The 24984-nt window shown below is 43.5% G+C and overlaps 1 protein-coding gene across 2 annotated transcripts in view; it reads right to left on the minus strand.

The window, feature by feature from the left end:
• Window positions 1-24984, minus strand: part of LOC309559218 (adenine nucleotide translocase lysine N-methyltransferase-like) — a 73756-nt gene that overhangs the window by 4829 nt on the left and 43943 nt on the right. Inside the window, exons 4-5 of one of the 2 annotated variants that reach the window (XM_082262437.1) lie at window positions 18820-18960; window positions 853-903 (exon numbers count right to left, since the gene is read on the minus strand). In XM_082262437.1, coding sequence (XP_082118563.1) covers window positions 853-903; window positions 18820-18960 — 192 coding nt within the window. The remainder of the gene's footprint in view (window positions 1-852; window positions 904-18819; window positions 18961-24984) is intronic. The other variant, XM_082262438.1, reaches the window with a different exon arrangement.

The raw sequence follows: 24984 nt of genomic DNA on the forward strand, positions 1-24984 counted from the left end.
TGAAAAATATTGTTTTTTTTTTCCACAATTGTCGCTATTTTTGTGTTTATAGCTCAAAAGATAAAAATCGCACAGGTGATCAAATACCACCAAAAGAAAGCTCTATTTGTGGGAAAAAAAAGGACGTCAATTTTGTTTCGGTACAGCATTGCACGACCGCGCATTTGTCCGTAAAATAAAGCAGTGCCGAATCGCAAAATAGGGCCTGGTCAGAAGGGGGTAAAACCTTCCGGGGCTGAAGTGGTTAAAAAGAATGTGTTTTCATCGGGCAGTTGGCAGAAGACATTCATTTTCTTACTTTAAACGAACAAACAACAAGAAAAAAATATTATACAATATATTGTGCCCTAAACATAATTATGTAGTATGAGTTCTCCTTTAGAAATTAAACTGATTGCGGGTAGCTGTTCCAAGCATTCTCTATTGCTTTGCACGTACATTATTCTGTGCAGAGTAATACATTTCAAGAATGAACAACATGCTGGATATGAAACAATAATGTAATTGCATTTCCAAAGTTAAGTGGAGGGCTTGTTTTGTGCTTGTAAATGACCTGGTACACACATTAAAGCACAATTAGAATATTCGGTGCAGGACATAAAGTTAACGAAGGATAGAAGTGAACGTTTCATGCACATACCAATGTGGATGGAATAGATTGGAGGTAATGAAAAATAATGTCATGCTAGGCCAGACCACAGGTCACTTTGTAATAAGAACACGAGTTGTATAGGCCTTGCTTACATGCTCTAATATTGTAATTTTCCTCCAGGAGGGGTTAATTGAGGACACAAGTGTTTTTTTTTTTTTTTTTTTTTTTAGTTTGTTTTCAAACAAAAGGGTGGTACTCACCACATTCGGGGCCAGGAACACCATCACATTATTGTACTTTGAAAGGTCAGCCTACAAAATAAATGTTTAGCATTTATTAATTTGTGAAGAGGACCGGTAACCATTGTAGTCATAAATCTTCAAGAGGATCATGAAGGAATGACTAGAACAAGGCACCCTATAAAATTATAGACAATCTCAAGGCACCCTATAAAATTATAGACAATCTCAAGGCACCCTATAAAATTACGAACACCCCATTCTAAAATGTAAAAAATGACTCTAATAGCTTTACACAATGCAACAACATCCACACATAGGACACCCAACGTTTGAGGTGAAATATTCTTCCAAAGCAAATACACATTTTCAGGCAGGTACTAGTATTCCAATGTTTCTTTTCTCCCTCAATTTCTCTCCATCAGGCAGCTAATGTGACCCCAGTGCTGAGGGAGATTGACACAGGAGGGTTAAACAAGGATGCCATGGAGGCAACAGACATCCTCCTTATTAACATCCATTTTGTGTAGGTGATCACATTCCCTTTGTTCTCAGCTGCATAAGAGCTGGGGGAGGAAAAGCAGAAGCACACTGAGCTTCACAGTGAATGGCCGTGCAGCGGGGGCAGGTCAGGACAAGTCTGATCATTGGAGGAGAATTCACAGAGTTCCCAGCATAGCTAGAGAACAGACCACAGTGTGCTCTCCTGCCTAGTGTGGTCAGTTTTTAATAGGAAAGCAGAGGGACTGGCAGGAACACCAGGGATTTCACACAAAGGAAGCAATAGAAAGAGAACAGGATACTTTCTCATTCAAGTACATGGTACAGCAGACACATATCAGGAATATGAAGTGTTGGGGTAACAAATGCTTTAAAGCGGATTTCCGGGCACAGAAATTATTTTTTACTGAACATACCCCCGGGACAGTCAGGGCTAGCACATTCCACAATGGCTAGCCTCTGATCTGTCCCAGTTCGCACTTACCTTTTAGAAGAAATACTTACTTTGAAAATTTCTTCCACAGCGTTTCCATCTCTCTTGTGGGCATCTGAAGCCGGCGCGGTCCTCTTCGGTGTCTTCTTCCGCGTCTTCTTCTCCCAGAATGCGCCGCACCGGCCCCTCTCGTCACTTCCGGTGCGGCGCCGCATTCCTAAACAGCTTCTGGGCATGCCCAGAAGCTGTTTAGCAGGGGAATGCGGCGTCGCCCGGGAGTGACGTGCGGGGCCGGTGCCGTCGCATTGATTCCTGGGAGCGATGACGTTCAGCTCCCAGGAATCATTGCGAGGCAGGAAGTGACGGGGTGAGCCTCGGCGCTGGAGGAGGAAGTACCCTGAGGTGAGTATTTACGATCTTCAATTACAAGGTGAGTATACAAAAAAAAAAAATAATAACTATCCAATTCCTTTTCAGGTTATGTGTAGCTAGCGGAGGGGCACAACAAAAAAAAATACCGATTTTGTGCCCGGAACTCCGCTTTAAGTTTGTAAACAGTGAAATTAGGACTGTCCAAACCTATTGTGAGGGATTAGCTCGGTGGCGGGTGTGGATGACCCCTTTGGGGGTGCGTTTTCACAGAGAGATAGCCGAGCAGAGGTTGAAAACAAGACTGATTTATTCATGCAATTTACTTCACACAATTGCAAGCGTCAAAACAGCCAAAATAAAATAAAAGACAAAATAAATCCTTGCCTCTGTGGGCGGCTACCTTCTCACGCTGGAACCTACCTAAGAAGTCTTTCCAACCTACTGTTGGGCCGACACTGCTGATCCTACAGCAGACACTCAAATGTCCATTTGTTTGCTTTTCACACAGCACAAACATTGTCCATTGAACATGTCCCTTTGTTTCTTTCACATCAACACATGTTCATTTATAACAGGATCCTTTACTCTTCAGATTCTTCACATTGAACACAGTTCATTTAACAGGTCCCTTTACTCTTCACACTCTTCACATGGAACACTTTGTCTTCTCACCTTTGAGACGTCTTCACTCGTGGTTACCCTCCTTAGCTTCACATCGCTGTAGGGGGTCTTCTCCCATGCTCACCAGCTTGTCGGGAGGCACACATCCGACTGTCCTCCTCTCCCAGCCTACACGGCGACAGGCGGCAGCAGTCCTTCTCCCATGCCCACCAGCTTCGGGAGGTACACGTATGTCTGTCCTCCTCTCCCAGCCTACACGGCGACAGGAGGCAGCACTCAATAGATTTTCTCTGGACAAATTATAGAGGCCTTGATCTCCTCATTCTGAACAGCTGAAGGCCTTTCAACTTCCTGCTGGCTAGCTCTGTAGCCAACACCCTAAATTAATTAATGGACTTTCTAAGTCAGCTGGAAATGTATCTCCTTCCTGTGACTACATTCCCAGATTTAGCTGACTTCCTGTTACATACCCCCCCCTCTTGTTTCAACCCTAGGGTTGGGACACAGATTTCCAGGCACGCATGTGTCAAGCACTGCTGACTCACTGATAAGCCTCCTATTATCCTCAAGCTTCCGGATGAAACTGTTTTGTCATCTTCATTGACGGATTTCTCATAAATGCCACACAGTTTGTCTCTCATCTCATATACACATTCTTCAACTGCATTTTTGGCATCATTTTGCTCCTTCTCGTTTCTGTCATCTTCATTGACAGCTTTCTCATAAATGTCAGACAGCTTGTCCCTCATAACCGTCTGTCCAATCCACCATGGAGGACCGTGATCCATAGGCAACTCAATTGGGCTAGTCTTAATGTCTTCAACATTCTTAAGACGCCTCTCTCTGCAATCCATAAATGTTTTCCACAAAACTTTGAGAACCTTTGCTTCACTAAGCTTTGTTCCAAGTAGGGACTCTTGACATCCCTCTGTGACTTGAGTTGCCTCTCCATACATCTGTACACAATCATTGACTTTTTGTTGTAAAAGGGAATGATCTTCCTTCTTGAGCTTTGCTTGCTCTAAGATGCTGTGCAGAGGATTTTCCAATTGAGACAACAGGCTGTCACACATTTCTTCAAAGTGACCCCTGTTCCTTTTCCCAGAGATATCAATATCATTCAAACATTTCATATTCATAGGCAGATCTGAAGCATTTGCACTCATCAACTTCTTAAACTTTTCGCCCTCCTGAACGAGTCGCAGTAAAGGCCTACTATTTGATTTGATATTCAGTTTATATTTCTTGCCAAACTCTTCACAGAAGAAGCCAACCAGAACATCATCAACTTTCCTTCCACCAACATAGGGGTCAAAGGCAACAACACAGTTGAACCCAGCGATCTGGGTGGTATCCATTATAGACCTCCTCTCTGCATCAGTGAAGAAGCATGGAACTGCAACACATTCTTTTACAGGTTTCTTCAATGCACTTTCTGCTGAACTATTTGACCGCTCAAGGTCACCTAGTTCCTTTTCTCTATCTGACTTCCACATGGAATGTATCTCAAGATCACGATCAAACTTCTGCCACCCGTCTTTCACCAGTTCCATTTTGGAAACACTCCCTGAAAGGCACTTATTCATTTGCTTCACGTTTTCACCAACAGCCTTAGTTTTCTCCACTAGGTGGCGTTTGCTTTTTTCTCCCAGATTTATATCACTTGCTTTAGTTTTCTCCGCTTTAGTTTTCTCCACTAGGTTTTCAGCCTGAACTGAGAAATCATCACATTTCTTACACAACTCCTTTATTTGCTGAAGTTCTACTGATACATTTTCCAATGCTTGAAGTTTTTGAAGGAACGGTTTATTCCAAAGGGGTGATTCAAGCCACGTGTCATCACATTTCTGAGGCTCACTCAGGACAGACCCCAAAACACTGATCCTTTTAAAAACTGCATCAGGCACACTATCCCCTCTTTGGGACAGACCCTCTGTTGCCTGGAATTCCTCTTCCAGTTCCTGCAACGGAATCTTCATCTCTTCTACTTGCTGTTCTAAGGCTCGTTTAGACTTTTCTAGCTCCTGAACGCTTTTCACAACATCATCCTTGGAGCTGACCAATTCTTCCATTTCTGTACGCAGCTGTTTGTTAACACTTTCTAGTTCAGCCTTACACTCTAGAACTTCCTCCAAAGAGCGAGCCAAGAACAGGGCTTTGCTCTCGTTATCACGCGCCTCCGTTTTTGCACGGTCGCGTTCTTCTGCATATTTTGCAGACACAGTCTTCTCTTCACCAAGCATCTGATCAAACTTCTTTTTCACATCTTCAACACACTGTAATGAACCAACGCTTTCTTCCATGCGTTTTTTCATATCCGCTATCTGAGCTTGCAATGTTGCGACTTGCTCTGATAGGTTTTTCTTTACTTCCGCCTCCTCTTTTAATTGTTCCAGGAAGCCATTTTTCTCATCTTCCATTTGTTTGAGCTTTGTGCTAAAACTCAGCCTTTGACACCTCTCTTCCTGTAAGAGTTCCTGCGTGTCTTGCAGCTGCGATTCCAAGATAGAAAAATCTTCCGCAATTTCTCTAGATTTGCTGTCTGCTTGAGAAAGCTGATTTGTAACATTGTCCAACTCAACCTGCAGTCGGTTTGCCTTCTCTGACAGCTTAGCACACAATCGGTCACCTTCTGACACCTTCACTTGCGATTCCAGAAGCTGTGCCTCTACTTTTTCCCTCTTATGTTCACAATCTCCTTTTCCCTGCATAAGAGCCTTCACCTCATTGGCTAGCATCTGGGAATAAGAATGTAATTCTGCCACACAGGCTTCTTTCTCCTTTAACTGCTGCTGGACACGTTGGGCTTCCCCTTTCCAACTTTCACAGTCCGCACGCCATTCATTTACCACATTGCTCAAAGTAGTGAGCTCATACACAGTACTCAGTAATTTAGCCTCTCTTTCACTTTTCTCGTTGTCGCTGAGAGACAATGTCGTTTTCAGAGCGACATTCTGTTCCTGCGACTCCTGCAGGTCTATTTTTGTAACTTCCAAACACTGAAGACTTTTTTCCAGCTGATTACGCAACTCCAACATTTCACACATGCTTTGCTTCTGCAAAGTCTGAATTTCACTTTCCTTTTCCATGAGGATGGTATCTTTCTCCATTATAGTCTCTCTGCGTTTTTGCAACTCGACCAAAAGAAGAGCAGTGGATTCTTCCCACTGTAACACATGAGACTTGAGTAGTTCATTCATTTCCTGCAAGTTTCTATGCTCCATTTTAAGCAATTCCAAGGCTTGTTCCTTTTCTTCCATTTTCCGTTGCAAGGCATCCAACTCAGCCCTGCACACATACTCGGTTTCCTCCAAACCGATGGCCTCCATTGGCTGCTGGCGTCTCTGTTTCCAGCCTGCCATGCTCTCTTGATGAGCCTTTTGTTGAGCTGCAAAGCTCCGTTGTTTCAGCATCTCCCCCATTTTGGGTTTACTTTTCATCTGAGCACACTGCGTCTCCATAGCAGTTTCATCAGTGTTGCTAGGGACAACACCCTTCCTCTTTAGTAGACTCTCTTTAGGCATGGATGGGGCTGGTTCAGACGGTAACATCCCCTCCATCCATAGAATCCGGTCTCTCATTTCATCTATCTTTGCATTTTTCAGGCGTTTGGATCGCCCCATCTTCAATAACTCCACAAACAAATTTTTCACAGTCCAGCAAAAATTTTTCAGACCACTGTCTCTTTAACACATGTAGTTTTTCTCTCTCTCTTGCAAGATCTCTTTTCCTGCGCACACAGTTTGTGCAGTCACTTGCACCAGACACAACAAAGTTCATCAAAAAATTTTGAGACCGCTGTCTCTTTAAAACACTTTTTTTTTTCTGTCAGGATCTTCTCTCCTGCACACATAGATTGTGCAATCTCATGCACCAGATAAAGTTCATCAAACATTTGCACTTCCTTGCAGGGATCTCTGCTTATGCCCACTGCATACCTCCACCATATGTGAGGGATTAGCTCGGTGGCGGGTGTGGATGACCCCTTTGGGGGTGCGTTTTCACAGAGAGATAGCCGAGCAGAGGTTGAAAACAAGACTGATTTATTCATGCAATTTACTTCACACAATTGCAAGCGTCAAAACAGCCAAAATAAAATAAAAGACAAAATAAATCCTTGCCTCTGTGGGCGGCTACCTTCTCACGCTGGAACCTACCTAAGAAGTCTTTCCAACCTACTGTTGGGCCGACACTGCTGATCCTACAGCAGACACTCAAATGTCCATTTGTTTGCTTTTCACACAGCACAAACATTGTCCATTGAACATGTCCCTTTGTTTCTTTCACATCAACACATGTTCATTTATAACAGGATCCTTTACTCTTCAGATTCTTCACATTGAACACAGTTCATTTAACAGGTCCCTTTACTCTTCACACTCTTCACATGGAACACTTTGTCTTCTCACCTTTGAGACGTCTTCACTCGTGGTTACCCTCCTTAGCTTCACATCGCTGTAGGGGGTCTTCTCCCATGCTCACCAGCTTGTCGGGAGGCACACATCCGACTGTCCTCCTCTCCCAGCCTACACGGCGACAGGCGGCAGCAGTCCTTCTCCCATGCCCACCAGCTTCGGGAGGTACACGTATGTCTGTCCTCCTCTCCCAGCCTACACGGCGACAGGAGGCAGCACTCAATAGATTTTCTCTGGACAAATTATAGAGGCCTTGATCTCCTCATTCTGAACAGCTGAAGGCCTTTCAACTTCCTGCTGGCTAGCTCTGTAGCCAACACCCTAAATTAATTAATGGACTTTCTAAGTCAGCTGGAAATGTATCTCCTTCCTGTGACTACATTCCCAGATTTAGCTGACTTCCTGTTACACTATGGACTCACTTCCTGCGTGTAAATCACTTTGAGAGCATTAAAAAGTTGGGTTAAGAAAGAGGTAAGAAGAACGAACTGGTGATCTGCTGAGAATGTAGGCCAACAAAGTAAAAGTTGTAAAAACGATTCATGAAAAGCTAAAAAGAAACAAGTGAAAAGGAAAGATTGGCCATTTCTTGGGGGTGGTAGGGATAGCCAATGAGTGCAACTGCCTCACACACCTTCATCCCCTTCTAGCATATGAAGTATTCTAGTGATGTTAAGTTACTGCAGATAAATGTGGTCAAACAGAAAGAGGTTTTGTATTGGACCACCAAACCTATTAATCTGAAAAGGCAGATATTAAAAAAAGACATAAAGGAATATGTAACTGTATTTATCACGGTGACCCAAATGTAAAAGCTATAGGTGCCGCTCAGGATAGGAGCCCATTCTGGTTCCAAGCTTCAGCAAGGCAGAAAATGTGTCTATGAGCCGCACGTCAAAGCAAACCCGTGTGAAAGACTGAGTGACAACCTCAGTCCAGGTTCCGCCAAACCATGGCTCCAATGTGTTTTGTTCCCCCCCCTGAGCCTAATCATGGGGATCAATGATTTAGCTCCAGGGGCAGAATGAAATGCGTTAGGGGCATTGCCTGGACGGAGTCCAGACTGAAGCTGCCACTCATTCTTTTACATGGGTGTGCTTTGTGATGTGCGGCTCATGGACACAATTTTCTGCCTTGCTTTATTTATCAAGTGACAGCAATAGCAGAGGAATTAGGATTGACTTCAGACTTCGAGAGTACAAGAGTATTTATTAACCCTCACCTGTGCAACATTACATTTCCTACAAAAGGGACGACAGATCCACTTTAGGCTTGTATGCCTGCAGTGGACCTCTCCCTAACTGGCTTCCTTGCGAGTGCGCACCTTTTACCTTACGTAAATACTTTGAGGTATTTCATTTACAGCCACTAGTCTATTGAGTTTCTTTGTTCATGATAAAAACAAATTATTCCTATGAGTACCAAGAGCCTGGGAGGGAGTATATACTGGCACAATTATCGAAAAGCAAAGTCATCAGTACAAAAGAGAACTGCAGGCAATGTACACAAAAAGGCAGAAAAATGATTAGCTATTTACCTGTGGCTGGGTTCCATAATATACTGGTTGGAAAAAAAAATGAAACAATCAGTAGCACCCTGGTGTCATGGACCTTGGAATGCGGAAGTGTTCCCCCTTGAAATCTGTTACAGTGGGGGGTCTTCTGCCCTGTCTTTAGGCTCCAGACGGCTCCATTGTTCTGCGTCTGGCTATTGTGTACATTGATTGCCCCCTGGGGCTTCTGTCTCATTACACATAACAGTCCTTCTAATCAAGCTATCGGACCAATCCCTGCTGACTCATTTTCAAGTCCTCATTTGCATGGCTAAGGAGGACCTGAAGGAGGACTACATGTACTTTACAATTGACCAATAGGAAAGCGGTTGTTGGGGGCTGGATGTTCCAAATTCTGTATAAAAGTGTGTTGTGTACTTCCAATAAAAGTTCTTCCTGTTTGAACTTACATACAGCCTGCCTAGTGTTTGTTCTAATGGATTCCGAACGGCACATAGCTGTAGTTCGGATCCCGGAGTCTTGGATGAGCGAACCATCAGATGTTGCGATCTGCAAGCTGACTCACTAGTAGCAGAGGAGTGTCGGGAGAGTGGAAGCGAGCGAGCAAGGGTCTCGTTACATTGGTTGGCAGCGGTGAGATTTGCTCTCCAGTTACTGGGACACTTCAAACCACCACAGTCAATGACCAGCTATGCAGCATGAAGGAGAGCCACGCTGAAAAGACTTACTTGAGAGCCGTGGAGGGACCGGTGGGACAAAGAACAAGGCCACTCTGATCAGTGAGCTAGCCGACATGGATCAGAGGGATGGTGATGCAGGACCCCGGTCAGTTGAAGGCTTGTTTCAGCAACGAGTTTGAGAGCGGTTGGCATTATATGGTGCTAACCCATCAGAGAACACCATACAGAATGCCATTAGAGACATCCAGCTGCAGGATGAGCGACAAAAGAAAGAACGAGAGCGGCAGCATGAGCAGAGAATGGCAGAAATACGGCAATCGGAGAAAACGCCTAAAGATGCAGCGACTTTCCGTAAGTTGCCCTTTCAGGCGTTCAAACTATTTAAGGAAGGAAAGGTGGAAATTGAAGCATTTCTGCAGGACTTTGAGAGACTATGCCAGATACATGAAGTACTGTCCCAAGATTGGGTCGTCTTACTGGCGAGAAATTTAACTGGCAGAGCGGCAGATGCATATCGGGCCCTGGATGACGAGGACGCTAAAGACTACAACCGGGTAAAAGAAGCTTTGCTAGCCCGATTTGCCATTACACCCGAAGCCAGCCGGATTAAGTTTCGAGAATCCCGGAAACAACATACGTGGAGTGGGCACATCGTCTGCAGCGGAACCTTAAGCTGGTTCCAGGGAAGCCACACTCATACCATAGAGGACATCACCCAGCTGGTACTATTAGAACAGTTCTTTAACCACACCCCTCCGGTAGTACAGGATTGGGTGCGAGAAAAACAACCACGGACGGTACAGCAAGAGGTTACTTTGGCCGATGAATATCTGGACTCTCGAAGGTCAGGCAAAAACGAGCGCTATCCACTATCTCACCCCAGTTTACCAGCCTCTAAGCCAACTTCAGTACCTCAGTGGTCCGCCTCTAGACCCCCAGCCCGACCCAACCCTCCTACAGGACCTAAGTGCTATACCTGTAACCGAACCGGTCATCTGCAACGATATTGTCCAACCCAATCCACGAGGTATCAAGGACTACTTGAATATTAGTAATTATAATATTGCACTACTTTTGGACTTGGCCCCCTCCTTTTTTTTTTTTTTTTTTTTTTTTTTTTTTTTTTTTTTTGGAACTGATTGACTGACTGATAGGTTGGACTGGTCCTTTAAGGCCCTATGGTTATTTTTTGGCCCCTTATGTTTCGGTTTAGACGAACAGAGGTCAACCATAGCGTTTTTTTTTTTTTTTTTTTTTTTTTGGGGCTATTTTGAAGATACAGAGAGAGAAAAAGTGATAATTTGATAAATTTTGCAGCTACCTGGCGAAGTCCCGCGGAGGGGCTCCGGATTTTTCAGGGTTATTATCTCTGACTGGTTCTGCCTTGACCCCCCTCTCGCTGCTCACCCCTCCCAAACTCTTGAGCGGAGCTCGGCTTTCCCTCACCTGCGTCTCCCGCCAGGTAGCGGGTCTCCAGGTGGGACCGCGGCTGAGGGATCACCGTTTTTCCGCTCTTTGGTGAGTGTTCCTCACCGACATACTGTCGCTATGGCGACAACCTTTTTCCTTCTATTCCCTGTTGTTTTTTTTTTTTTTTTTTTTTTTTTTTCTTTTTTTTTTTTTTACTGTTCCTTTCCCCCCTTGGTGTACACCAGTCTATATGTGGATATTGGTATATATCCGGTTTAGATTTCAATGTCAAAAGTGACATATTTATCCTATAATATAAGGGGGCTTCATACTCCAGCTAAACGGCATTGTCTATATAGGGAACTGAATGCGCTGAAAGGAGAAGTAGTGTTCCTGCAGGAGACTCATATTACCCACACTTCAAATCTTAAATTGACCACTCCCACGTACCCTACTTGGTACTATAGCCTTTCGGATATTCGTAACTCCAAGGGAGTCGCCATAGGGTTCCGTAAAGGCTCACCCTTTAAACTCATACAAATGGTAGCTGATAGATTTGGGCGTTATTTGTTCCTGAAGGGCACCCTGGGTAGCACTGTTGTTTCTTTTGCAAATGTTTATGCCCCTAATCAAGATCAAGTGTCTTATTTAACGACCACCCTGCGTAGGTTCCATGAATTTGCTGACGGAATATCAGTGGTGGCAGGCGATTTCAACGTCACTATGGACCCCCTGCTGGATACCTCCTCTGGTAAGTCTTATATCTCATATAAACGGTTAAACTATTTGCGTACACAATTGCATGAATTTCAATTAATAGATGCTTGGCGTGTTTTCCACCCTTCAGATAGGGATTACTCGTATTTTTCCAAAACACATAATTCATATTCAAGACTTGACTATTTCTTGGTGGACCATTTCCACCTCGAACTAGTTGACTCTGTCACTATTGCTTCATCTTCTATTTCGGATCATTCCCCTATTTGTCTGACTTTGAAGATTCCTTCTCTCCTTTATAAAAAATCCACATGGAAGTTAAATGATTCCCTAATTCTGAGCCCCCCGGACAAACAAAATATAGGTAAAGAACTAGATAATTTTTTTGTTGACAACTCCTTGCCGGAGGTCAATACTGCTGTTCGCTGGGAGGCCCATAAAGCCTATATTAGGGGTAAACTAATAGAATTAGGAGCAAGGAAGAAGAAAGAGCGCGTATCATGTCAAAGAACTCTTGTTGCTGAAATACAGGTTCTTGAACGCTCTCATAAGGCCTCCCTTGCTGTCTCTACCCTACAGTTACTGACTAAAAAACGGGAGGAGCTTAAGGCCCTATTTCATGCACAAAACAAGGCCATATATCGCAAGGTGTCCCAAAGGATATACGAATGGGGTGATAAACCTGGCCGACACCTGGCACGGTCTTTGCAACAACAAAAAGTAGCCTCCTATATTCCTAAAATCAAGCGACACGATGACTCTTTGGCGCACGATTCCACCTCTATCGCGGCCGAATTTCATAAATTCTATTTAAATCTCTATTCTGTTCCGAAAGCTATCTCGGATCCAGAAAAGCGTAGATCATTGATGTCAGAATATCTTGCTAGTGCCAATCTCTCTTCTATCCCACCAGAGAAAGTTAATTCTCTGGAGGATGAAATTTCGGTGGAAGAACTCAGAGCCGCTTTAATCTCTACCCCAATGGGGAAGGCCCCGGGCCCTGACGGCTTTTCGGCCTTTTACTATAAACAATACACCGAAACCTTGCTCCCTCACCTGGCCTCCTATGCTAACTCTATTCTGGAAGACTCTTCTTTGCGTCCGGAGACTTTGCATGCATATGTTACGTTAATCCCGAAAGAGGGTAAAGACCCCTCTTTATGTTCTAGCTATCGTCCCATTTCTTTGTTAAATGTCGATGTTAAACTATATGCCAAGGTAATCGCCAACAGATTGCTCCCCTTTTTACCCGCTAGTATCGCTAACAGTCAAACTGGTTTCATTCCTGGTCGTGAGGTGAGGGACAATGTGTCACGCACAATTTCACTTTTATCTTTTGTTCGCCGGCGCTCCCAGCCCACCCTGTTGCTTTCCACGGATGCTGAAAAAGCGTTCGACAGGGTGGACTGGGAGTTCCTGATGGCGACACTACAGGCGTTTGGTCTAGGCCCCCGCCTGTGTCGTTTGATTAATGCGTTATATAAATCCCCTACTGCTCAGATTAAGATTAACGGTATCCTTAGCGAATCAATCAAGCTCTCTAATGGGACCAGACAGGGCTGCCCGCTCTCCCCTATACTTTTTGTTTTATCCTTGGAACCTTTTCTGGCTAGAATTCAAGCAAACCCCTCGATTCACGGTATCACGGTCGGGTCTATGTCACAGAAATACGCGGCTTATGCGGACGATGTTCTTTTTTATGTACAACAACCCATGATATCTCTGCCTAATCTCCTTTCTGAATTTGATAGATATAGTGCTTTGTCTAATTTTAAAATCAATTTAACGAAGTCGGAAATCTTAAACGTTACAATTGCCCCGGCAATGGCACATGATATCAGCCCAGCATTTCCCTTTATATGGCAACCTTATTCTTTTAAATACTTAGGGGTACATATTACTGCCCAGGTGGAGGATCTAGCACGAGCAAATTATATTCCTTTACTTAACACAATTAGAGCTAACTTTGCGAATTGGCATCATTTAGCCACCTCTTGGATGGGGAGGGTGAATGTTGTCAAGATGAATGTGCTGCCCAGGGTGCTCTTCATGTTTCAAATGCTTCCGTTTAACATACCCGTCAATTTGGTGAGGACCTTAAATTCTTTGGTTAGAGCATATGTTTGGCGCCGCTCACAGCCTCGGCTTGCGCTCTCGCTACTTTCGCGGGGCAAAAGCCGGGGGGGGTTGGCGGTGCCGGACTTCGGGAGATATCTGAATGCCATCTCCCTGGTTCGGATAGCCGATTGGAAATTTCATACAGAGGAAAAGCTCTGGGTACAGCTGGAGCAGAAGCTGGCAAATACATCATTATATACTCAACTTTGGATACCGCCGGAGACTAGAAATCTTGCTGACACTATTTCGCCTTTAACCAGTTCGGTTTTCCGCGTCTGGGATCGGCTTCATAGGCTCCATAAAATTCCATACAACTCACCGCTTATGCCGATTTTAGGCCATAGCCTTTTCCCGCCTGGTTATAAAGATCACTGTTTCTCCCAGTGGCTACCACAGGCCAATGCTACGCTGCTGCATCATATAACGGGGACGGAAGGAATACTTCCATTCTCTAAAATATGCCAGGCCTCACCAAAGACATTTATGGATTGTTGGAAATACCACCAACTCCAGCAATTTGTAAAAAAACTGCCTTACCCCTTACGCAACATACACTCCCTGAACCCGATTGAACAAATCCTAGCACGCCCTGAATCAGGTAAAGGTTTATTATCAAAGTTTTATAAGGCATTGGACGCACTAAGCCCCAACTCCACCCCACATTTTTTGAAACAGTGGCAACTAGATTTTAAATGTACTTTTTCGCCGACACAGGAGGAGGTTATTCTTCAATTGTCTCATAGTTCAGGAACATCGGCGCGGACAGCAGAAGCCAATTATAAGTTTCTCACTAGATGGCACTACTCCCCCGTTAAGCTACAGAGGATGACACCATCTCTCTCGGCTGCCTGTTGGAGAGGCTGTGGGCTTAGAGCTACGCACGCACATATATGGTGGTTCTGCCCAGCAATCCGACCCTTTTGGACTAGCGTACTATCTTTAATTGAAGAGATTCAGGGTTTACCTATTGCTAGGGATCCGTTGTCTGTCTTATTCCATGACACTAAACTTCCTCCGGCCCAGTATCAAAAGTCTATTACCCCTCACCTTTTAAATGCAGCCAAAGCATTAATCCCAAAATATTGGAAACAGTCTACAGTCCCCTCGATACCTCAATGGTTGCGGGCAGTCGACCGTACTTACTACCTGGAAGACATGACATTGGATCTTCGTGGTCAGGCATCTCTGGCACGTAAGATTTGGTCATGTTGGTTAACATTTACCCACACTAACATATACGCTTCATATATGGCTGAGGCCTCTCTAGGTTAGAACGTCAAGACTGGTGAAACACCAAGGGACCCCCTTCCTTTTTTTTTTTTTTTTTTTTCCCCTCCCCAGCTTTCTTTTTTTCCATCTTTCTCCTCTCTTTTCTTTCTCTCCTCTCTTTAGTGGAGAGCCCCCGCTTAAACAAATGGACTAAAATGCTTAACAATCCCAGAAATATTGATTTTTGTAGGTATATTAAACCGTATGTTTTCTGCATTGGTTCTAGTTATGACGAGCAGGGACTGCCTAACTGTATATAATCTGGGGAGACCCCCCTTTTTCTTTTCTTTTTTTTTCATGCTTGTATAATCTGTATAAAACTCAATAAAAAACATATTAAAAAGGAAAAAAAAAAAAAAAAAAAAAAAAATCAAGGACTAATCCCTAATGCTCCGGCAAATCGATACCATAGGCACAATGGAGTGCAGTGCCATTTGTGCAAGAAATTTGGGCACTATCAGAGAGACTGCACTCAGAAATGGAACCACGCTTCAGGGATTCGAACCGGGCCACCTTCCCCAGCGCAAGCAGCAGTTCACTACTACCACACCCACAGGCAGACACCCAGATACCTGTCCCGCAGTGGGGTACAATACCACAGGTGCAAGCATTTTGGGCACTATCAACGAGACTGTACCCAGAGCAGGAACCAAGCTGCATGGATCCGACCAGGGTCACCCCCTTCAGCACAGACAATGGTCCCCCACTATCCCGCAGAGGTTTCCCCAGTCGTATCCAGGTTTGAACCCACTGAGGAGCAATTGGGTACCCTTCACAAGGCTAACCCAGTGCAAGCAGCTGAGGACAACAGGGCTCACCACAGGCAGACGGTGAGACTAAATGGACAAGAAGCCAGGGGACTAAGAGACACTGGAGCCACCATAACCCTGGTACAACCGCACAGGGTTAAACCCTCACATCACACTGGGCGTGCTGTGGCTGTAAGAGTGGCAGGGGGAGCCATCCACAAGTTACCCGCCGCCAGGGTGCATATTGATTGGGGCACCGGGGCTAAGTCAGTGGAAGTGGCCATCATGCCAGATTTACCAGCTGAGGTCTTGTTGGGGAATGACTTAGGGTGTTTAACCTCACAATGTATACCCCCGACTTCGGAAAGAGCACTCCCAGTCACCACCAGACAGACCTGGAACCTTAAGACTACTTTTCCAACATCCTCGAGTTGACCCGTTCGGGGTCCCACTGTGGCTGTTGGACTGTTTCCCAGGGGAAGTATTCTCATGCAGACATGGGAGTAAGTCACACATGTGCAAGTCACAAGCAAGTCTCAAGTCTTAACCTTCAAGTCTCAAGCAAGTCCCAAGTTACCGTGGCGAAAAGCAAGCAAGTCAAGTCGAGTCCCTGCTAGAAGTCAAGCAAGTCAAGTCAAGTCATTTGTTTTGGTTAAGTCACAAATCAAGTCAAAATACTGATCTACCCCAATTTTCACCTTTAAATCAGTTAGAAGTCAGTGGTCAGGAAAGGTTTTGTTTTATTTTCAATATTAACAAAACTGTTAGTGCTTTTTTCTTGGCATATTAAAGAAACAGTTTGAATGCCCAAACAGCTCAAAATCCTTGTCCGGTCATGTTTCAACATCACACTCACTAAAAACATGTTAAGTATTTCCATTGTTAAACAGCCAGTGTCCTAAAATCAGAACACACTGAGGTGTTTTAAGTGACTGTGGTGTCAGAAACATAACAGGCACTTTCATTTTGCTTTAACACATCTTGAGAAAATGCAAATATTTAAAAACTTAAAAAACTAAAGTCATTTCAAGTCATATGTCTCAAGTCAAAGTCAAGTCGAGTCTTTTATTAATTTTAGTCAAGCAAGTCTCAAGTCCTCAAACTGGTGACTTAAGTCTGACTTAAGTCAAGTCATGTGACTCAAGTCCCCCACCTCTGTTCTCATGGACCTTGGAATGCGGAAGTGTTCCTCCTTGAAATCTGTTACACAGTGGGGGGGTCTTCTACACTGTCTTAAGGCTCCAGACGGCTCCATTGTTCTGTGTCTGGCTATTGTGTACATTGATTGCCCCCTGGGGCTTCTGTCTCATTACACATAACAGTCCTTCTAATCAAGCTATCGGACCAATCCCTGCTGACTCATTTTCAAGTCCTCATTTGCATGGTTAAGGAGGACCTGAAGGAGGACTACATGTACTTTACATTTGACCAATAGGAAAGCGGTTGTTGGGGGTGGGGTGTTCCAAATTCTGTATAAAAGTGTGCTGTGTACTTCCAATAAAAGTTCTTCCTGTTTGAACTTACATACAGCCTGCCTGGTGTTTGTTCTAATGGATTCCGAATGGCACATAGCTGTAGTTCAGATCCCGGAGCCTTGGATGAGCGAACCATCAGATGGTGCGATCTGCAAGCTGACTCACTAGTAGCAGAGGAGTGTCAGGAGAGCGGAAGCGAGCGAGCAAGGGTAATTTACAGCCACTAGTCTATTGAGTTTCTTTGTTCATGATAAAAACAAATTATTCCTATGGGTACCATGAGCCTGGGAGGGAGTATATACTGGCACAATTATCGAAAAGCAAAGTCATCAGTACAAAAGAGAACTGCAGGCAATGCACACAAAAAGGCAGAAAAATGATTAGCTATTTACCTGTGGCTGGGTTCCATAATATACTGGTTGGAAAAAAAAAATGAAACAAACAATCAGTAGCACCCTGGTATCCTCCCCAGTAAGAGGGCTGGGAATACGTAGATTCCCCATGTCATTGCTAGCCCCATTGCCCTTCTCCATCAGGCAGATGCATTATTTTTAGCATATTTACTCACTTGGTGAATAAGGTGTTGTACCATTTAAAATAATGCTTTTTTTTTTTTTTTAACTTCATGACAGTCAAATAGGTAAACCTTTATGAGTTCAATTAGCCAGGAGTCTTAACCATGTTCCCCTCGCTTGCATGTAGGGTGCACATAAATCCACCTCCTGCATTCCCACACTAGAGGTTCTCTTGGGTACCAGTGTTGTAAAGCACCAGCGTAATGCTAAAGGGCACATTGGGCTAGTATGGCAAGCTGAAGGCCCACATGTTTGTTCATCCTAGTTCACTTGGATGTTTTTATTTATTGCAGGTAATGATGCAATTCATCACCAAATAAAAGAAGCACAGAATGCACATGACATGATATGATATATATTATGCTTTTTCATCCTTAAAGCAGCTCTCAATGAACACATCAAAGCAGAACTGTGTACTGTGAACTATGTACTATTCTAATGATTAATGGGATCATTTTCCTCTCACTGTAACACAACGAACTGCTCCCAATTTGTCTGCATGGAGATCACATCTGCAGTCTTGTTGCAGGTATTCCATAGTTATCTTCTGCATTGCTGGAATGCTAGAGTGGAGGAATGCGGAGATGGTGTAGACCAGACTTTCTCAACTTTTTTAACATGGAGGAACCCTTGAAATAACTTCCAGGGCTAATGGAACTTACTATTTCTACAACTCATGGTTACAAATGACTAAAGAGATCATTGCTGTCAGTAGTTAGGTATCAGACAACAACCTCTGGAGGAAACCTAAGGTTCCATGGAACCCTCATTGAGAGAGACTGGTGTAGACAATCACTTCAACAGCAGCACATCTATGATGCCACAATAAATCCTTGGTGAACAGATACACAAATGTCCAAATTCCATGGTACCATCATTAGATGGTATTGCTATTGATGAAAGTGGATCACTGTCAAGGTTCAGATTATAGGGGGACAATAAGTAACAGTGGTAAGTGTGGTAGGCAATGTGAACTATATATAGCCAATTTTTTTTTCTGGTTTGTGCATTTATTCACAGTTATAATTTTAAACTATGATTAGTGCAATACAGTTCTGCTTTGATAAGTATGTACAGTTACTCCTCTGTATGCAGTTCCCCTAAAAGCGCTGCATACTAGACAAAGAGCTTTTTCCTTACCGACCAAAAATCTTCCCTGAGGAAAGTGACCTGGTCTTTAGAGAAGCCTTTCCACCAAGCCTTAGCTCTTGCCCAATTTGTCAATATGGGATTCAACTCATAACCTGTACCTTGAAATCCCAAGGATGCAGCTGCAAGAACCTGTAATAATAAAAACTACTTAAGAAGTGGTCCCCTGCATTGGACTAATTAGTAGTATAACAATACTGTAAGTCGACAAATTATGCTAATCTTGTCTAATACACTTTCTACATTGATTATACCATTTTATATGAAACCTCCTGATGGAGAAAATTAATTTCTCCATTAATTGTGACTCACTAATGTATAAGAAAGTCTCCAAATCCTGATTAAAGGATACGTTTACCTTTGGGAACATGTTACATATTCCATCTGATTTTAGGATGGAACATGTAACATGTTCCCAGTGCTGCAGTCGCTGCCCTCTCCCTGTGGCAGCAGTACAGGGAGAAGTTCCCCACACTAGCTGCCACTATTTCAAAGCAGCTCCGCTCACATGGCCGCATCATTCAGACACACAGCTTTGTGATCCTTAGCGGCTGTCGGCTTGTAGTTCTCAGTTAACTACCACGGCACTGTGGTAGTTCATTGAGCCTTCCTGTCAGGGAGTCTCAGCTTACCCATACGGGATGTACAGGCAAGGCAATATGCTAACAGTGTGCAGGAGACCTGCATGGCGTCAGCAATCTGCTGATCGCTGGTACAATGCTTTCCAGGCTCCTGCAACAAAAAATATTAAATGCACAATTTTTTACCTGCAAAAAAATTGTACATTTATTTATTTCTAAAAGGCGAACTTATCTTTTAAGGGGCCATATAATGACATAATTAAGGCTTTATCTCAACTGACCTAATGCTTCAGGAATGTCATTGTACATGGACTATATGGCCGAGCCAACTATCTTCCCTAGAGAGAGTGAGATCACTCTCCATACAATTAAAATTGGTAATTTACTCACACACCAGTCCTGTATATACTATAGCTAAAACTTGTAATAAGGAGTCTCTTCTCAGAGGTGCTATTATGGATACATCTGCTTTGATCGTCTGTGCCACACCACAAAGACATGGGACTCTGTGGTGAAAAGGCATTTTATAGCAAAGTATGCTTGTTACAATTTCTGATATCAATATTTGTTATCTGTCATTACATAATTAAATGTTATACATGTAAGGGTTTGTGTGTTGGACTACTTAGTAATAGCATAACATTACTATAAGTTGATATATATATATCTTCTGTAATTAGTAGTCAATTAATTCTTCATGAATCTTCAGGTCCATACATCCGCAGTGAGTAATCCCTTCACAATGAAAAACATGTTCTTCAGGTGAGATCTGCACAGCTTCTGAAGAAGTACTACATGTGATTTTACGGAGCAATTAACATTAAAAATATGTATCATTGTCTAACTCGGTGGGTTGGCTGTCTACAACTTCAAATTCTAAACCATACAATGCAGTTTAGCTACAATGAGGTAGGATGCAAACGACCAAATGAAATGTTTTCATACAGGGAAACTCTTGGTTTTCGTTGAAATGGTTATCAATCATTCCAAAATCAAATCAAAGTGCAAAGGACTACTGAAGGCTTTGGGAATTACAGTACTCCATGAAGCTAACACCATATAATGCCATTCTAAGTTCAGAGAAAGGGCCAAACTACGGTATATTTTATGATATTTATAGTATGTATTGAATTCCATCTATATTTTTTCTGTGAAATAAGTATTAAAGTAGAACTAAAGGCAAAACTTTTTTTCCATTTTTGACAGAGACAATTGAGTACTGTCCGTGATACTTTTTTTATTTGCACTAACATACAATATTTCATTTTTCCATTTTTGACAAAGTTATAACCCCTGTCTTTTTTTTTTTGCCAACTGTGTCCCCTTTGGGGAAATTTCTTTTCACTTGCTGTCTCAAAGCAAAAGCAGGAAGTTATAGGAAATCCCTCCAAATGAGGGAACCCCTACTTGTCACCAGTGTTAATTTTGGCATTACATTTGGGTTTAGTTTTAGTCATAGTCTTAAATAAATTACCATTTTAGATTTACTCATATTCTAGTCATCTGAATGGTTTTAGTTGTATTTTAGTCAACTTAAATCTCCGTTACATTTTAGTCAACTAAAATCAAATGGGTTTAGTTAAATTGTAATGCCTTATTTAAGCATTTCTCTAAAATGTTCAACCTGATTATATACTCCTGGAGTAAATATCGAACAACATGTTGTGGCAATGGGGAAGTAAATGGGAGTGAGTGAGTGCACAGGGTGGAGAACTAGTCTGGGGAGGCTGTTTTTTTACACAGTACTAAGCACTGCTACCTTCCTGGGAGGGTAAACACCCGCCACCTGGTTTTCCGGGCATTTTTCCACAACTCCCAGCAGCAGGCAGACAGAGGGAGCCTACATCTCTTGGCCAATACAGCTTTGTCAGGGGGCTTTAACAGAGAGCGGAGCTCCGAAGAAAGCTGAAGTTCAGGTGGGTAAACGTCCCTCCCTTACATTTTACTTAAGTTTTAGTTAGTTCTTTAAATCTTCCAATTTTCGTTACAGTTTTTATCAATTGACTGAATTCAAATTTTATTTTCGTTTAGTTTTTGTCACTGAAAACTAACAGCTGACGAAAAAAAATTGACGAAAATTTTTTCTTCCACGAAATTAACACGGCTTGACACCAGGTTCACCAGAACTAGTGTTCGCATTATTATTCTGGGGACAACCCAAAATTTTGGCATTTATTTCCAGTTTCACTCTTAGTGATAATGGTCACCATAGGATAAATCTCCCTAACGGGGACAGAGATCGCAATAAAAAAAGGTTTTGCCTTTAGTTACACTTTGGTAATCATTCTAATCATAATTTTTAATCCCTGCTAAATGTAATACTCCACTGTCCCCTGTTTCACTTACCTTTTAGAAGAAATACTTACCTTGAAAATGTCTTGTCCAGCGCTGCCATCTCAGGTGTGGGCAGCTGAAGCCGGAGCGTCCTCTTCGGTGACGTCGGAGTCCCAGAATGCCCTGCACCGGCCCTGCTCATCACTTCCGGTGCCCAGAAGCTGTTTAGCAGGGATTGACGTGCCTGCGCCGGAAGTGACGAGCAGGGCCGGTGCAGGTGCATTGACTCCTGGGAGCGAGGGCATTCATTAGAGATGGCCTTGCAGTTCGCCCGGCGGTTGGTTCGCAGGAAATTTTGCTTGTTCGCTAGCCGCCGAATTTGCAAACACATGGCGTTGTTCGCGGCTGCCATAGTTTACATTGGGGAGAACTTTGACCCATGACACAGCCGTCAGGTGGAACGGGACAGCCAATTAAAAAACTTCAGCACATGGACATGCCCCCTACCCTATAAATAGACCTGAGCTTTCGGCCATTTCACATTCTGCTTTTTGCCAGCGTAGGGAGAGGTCTGCTGTATGCATCAGGGAGAGATTGCCAGACACAAATAGCTCTGTAAGATCCACAAAAGTCATTTTCAGGGCTGGTATTTCGGTATAGGTCTACTAGTATCTTTTCAGGCTAGGGGCAGGTATCCAGTCGGTGCTTTAGGGGCAGTTAGAGATCGGCAGTCACACAAATCGCTCTGTTAATGTCCACAAAAGTAATTTAAAGGGCTGCAATTTTTTTGGTATTGCTGTGCAGTGCACTATATGGGGGGGGGGGGGGGGTAATCCACAGTATAATATACTTTGTAGAAAGCATATTATAGTGGATTAGTATTATTATTGTGCACTGTGCAGCATTGTGACAGGTGTGGTGACTATGCGTTGCTGCAGCAATACTACAAACAGTGACAAAAGCACTTATAATGTATTATAACTGGTGTGATAGACCAATGCCCCCCCCCAATACCACATATTGAAGTGGGGTGTTCTCTGAGTATACTTTTACAAGTGTATTTGTGTCCTGCAACAATATTGCCTCTTTTGCTGGGTTAAGTCTGGTACACACAGTGCCAAACCAGTGGCCCCCCCAATACCACATATTGAAGTGGGGTGTTATTTAACAGTATAATTTTCTAAGAGTGTATTTTAGTCCTGCAAAAAATTGGCCTCTTGCTGTGTTAACTGTGCTACACACAGTGACAACAGTTACTGGCCAATTATTTGTAGAACTGTTGTAATAAACCTGTGGCTCCCCAATACCACATATTGAAGTGGGGTGTTGTCTGAGTATACTTTCATAAGTGTATTTGTGTCCTGCAACAATATTGCCTCTTTTAATGAGTTAAGTCTGGTACACACAGTGCCAAACCAGTGGCCCCCCCAATACCACAGATTGAAGTGGGGTGTTGTTTAACAGTATAATTTTCTAAAAGTGTATTTTAGTGCTGCAAAATTTGGCCTCTCTTGCTGTGTTAACTGTGCTACACACAGAAACAGTAACTGGCCAATTATTTGTAGAACTGTTGTAATAAACCTGTGGCCCCCCAATACCACATATTGAAGTGGGGTGCTATTTAACAGTATAATTTTCTAAGAGTGTATTTTAGTGCTGCAAAAATTTGGCCTTTCTTGCTGTGTTAACTGTGCTACACACAGTAACAACAGTTACTGGCCAATTATTTGTAGAACTGTTGTAATAAACATGTGGCCCCCCAATACCACAGATTGAAGCGGGGTGTTATCTGAGTATACTTTTACAAGTGTATTTGTGTCCTGCAACAATATTGCCTCTTTTGCTGAGTTAAGTCTGGTACACACAGTGCCAAACTCACTGGCCAATTTTTTGAACAACTGGTGTGATAGACAAGTGGCCCCCCAATACCACATATTGAAGTGGGGTGTTATTTAACAGTATCATTTTCTAAGAGTGTATTTTAGTCCTGCAAAGATTTGGCCTCTTTTGCCGTGTTAACTGTGCTACACACAGTGAAAACAGTTACTGGCCATAAATTTGTAAAAACTGATGTGATAAACCTGTGGCCCCCCAATACCACAGATTGAAGTGAGGTGTTATTGAACAGTATATTTTTCTAAGATTGTATTTTAGTCTATTTTGCTGTGTTAACTGTGCTACACACAGTGACAACAGTTACTGGCCAATTATTTGTAGAACTGGCGGACTGACAGACCGGAAGATAGGGAGGAGAGGCAGGCGGAACTTGAATTGCATAAGAGGTACAAAGCAGACTGCAAATGTATCAGGAGCGAGCCATCAACTATGTACAGTCACATCTGGTGCTCCCAGGACGCCGGCACATGGCTCCGCAGTGTGGGCTTTTTTTAATGTGTACGTTGCTGACAACAGTGTTGCCATCTGCAGCCTTTGCAGTTAACGAATAAGTTGCGGTAAGCCCAACACTCCCCTAGGGACAACCGCCTTAAGAAGGCACCTGAAATCCCATCACCGAGCCCAGTGGGAGCAACACCGTCAGAACCCACAAAGCCACACTCCAGGCTCTCACCGTCCAGCCTCTTCTCCTTCTCCTCACATTTGTCCTCCACGCCACCTTCCATGATGCCGTCGTCACGTTGTTCTGGAAAAAGGCAGGCTTCTGTGGCCCAAATGTTGGAGCGTAAAAAAAGGTGTCAGACAGGTGTCCGACTATATCGGGTTAACGGCCGATGTGAACGCTCTGAGGAGTGATGAACCCCTGGACTACTGGGTGGGCAGGCTTGACCTCTGGCCAGTGCTTGCACAATTAGCAATGGAACTGTTGGCTTGCCCCCCGTCCAGTGTCCTGTCTGAAAGGACGTTCAGCGCAGCAGGGGGGATCGTGACCGATAAGCGCACTCGCCTAGCTCATGACAGTGTAGACTACCTCACATTTATAAAAATGAATGAGGCATGGATCTCTGAGGAATTCAACACGTGACCAGTAGACCATGTTTCATTGAAATTCCTCATGCCAGGGCACAAATATCCGCCAGACCGCCATCCACCCACAGCAATTCCTGGTCCTTGGCTTTGCTACATACAGTGGCATAAAAGGCATTTCATGTCCACTGAATGGCTAATTTTTGGGGCCTATACAGGCCGACACTTACTTCTGTATCCTGTGTGAATGCCTAATGTACCTACAGCCACCAAATACTACGTTCTTAGCTGTCAGTTAAACCCATGTGGGCTAATTTTTGGGGCCTATACAGGCCGACACTTACTTCTGTATACTGTGAATGCCTAATGTACAGTACCT

Source organism: Pelophylax lessonae (genome assembly GCF_965119305.1).
Source record: "Pelophylax lessonae genome assembly, chromosome: 1".
In the NCBI taxonomy this organism is placed as follows: domain Eukaryota; kingdom Metazoa; phylum Chordata; class Amphibia; order Anura; family Ranidae; genus Pelophylax; species Pelophylax lessonae.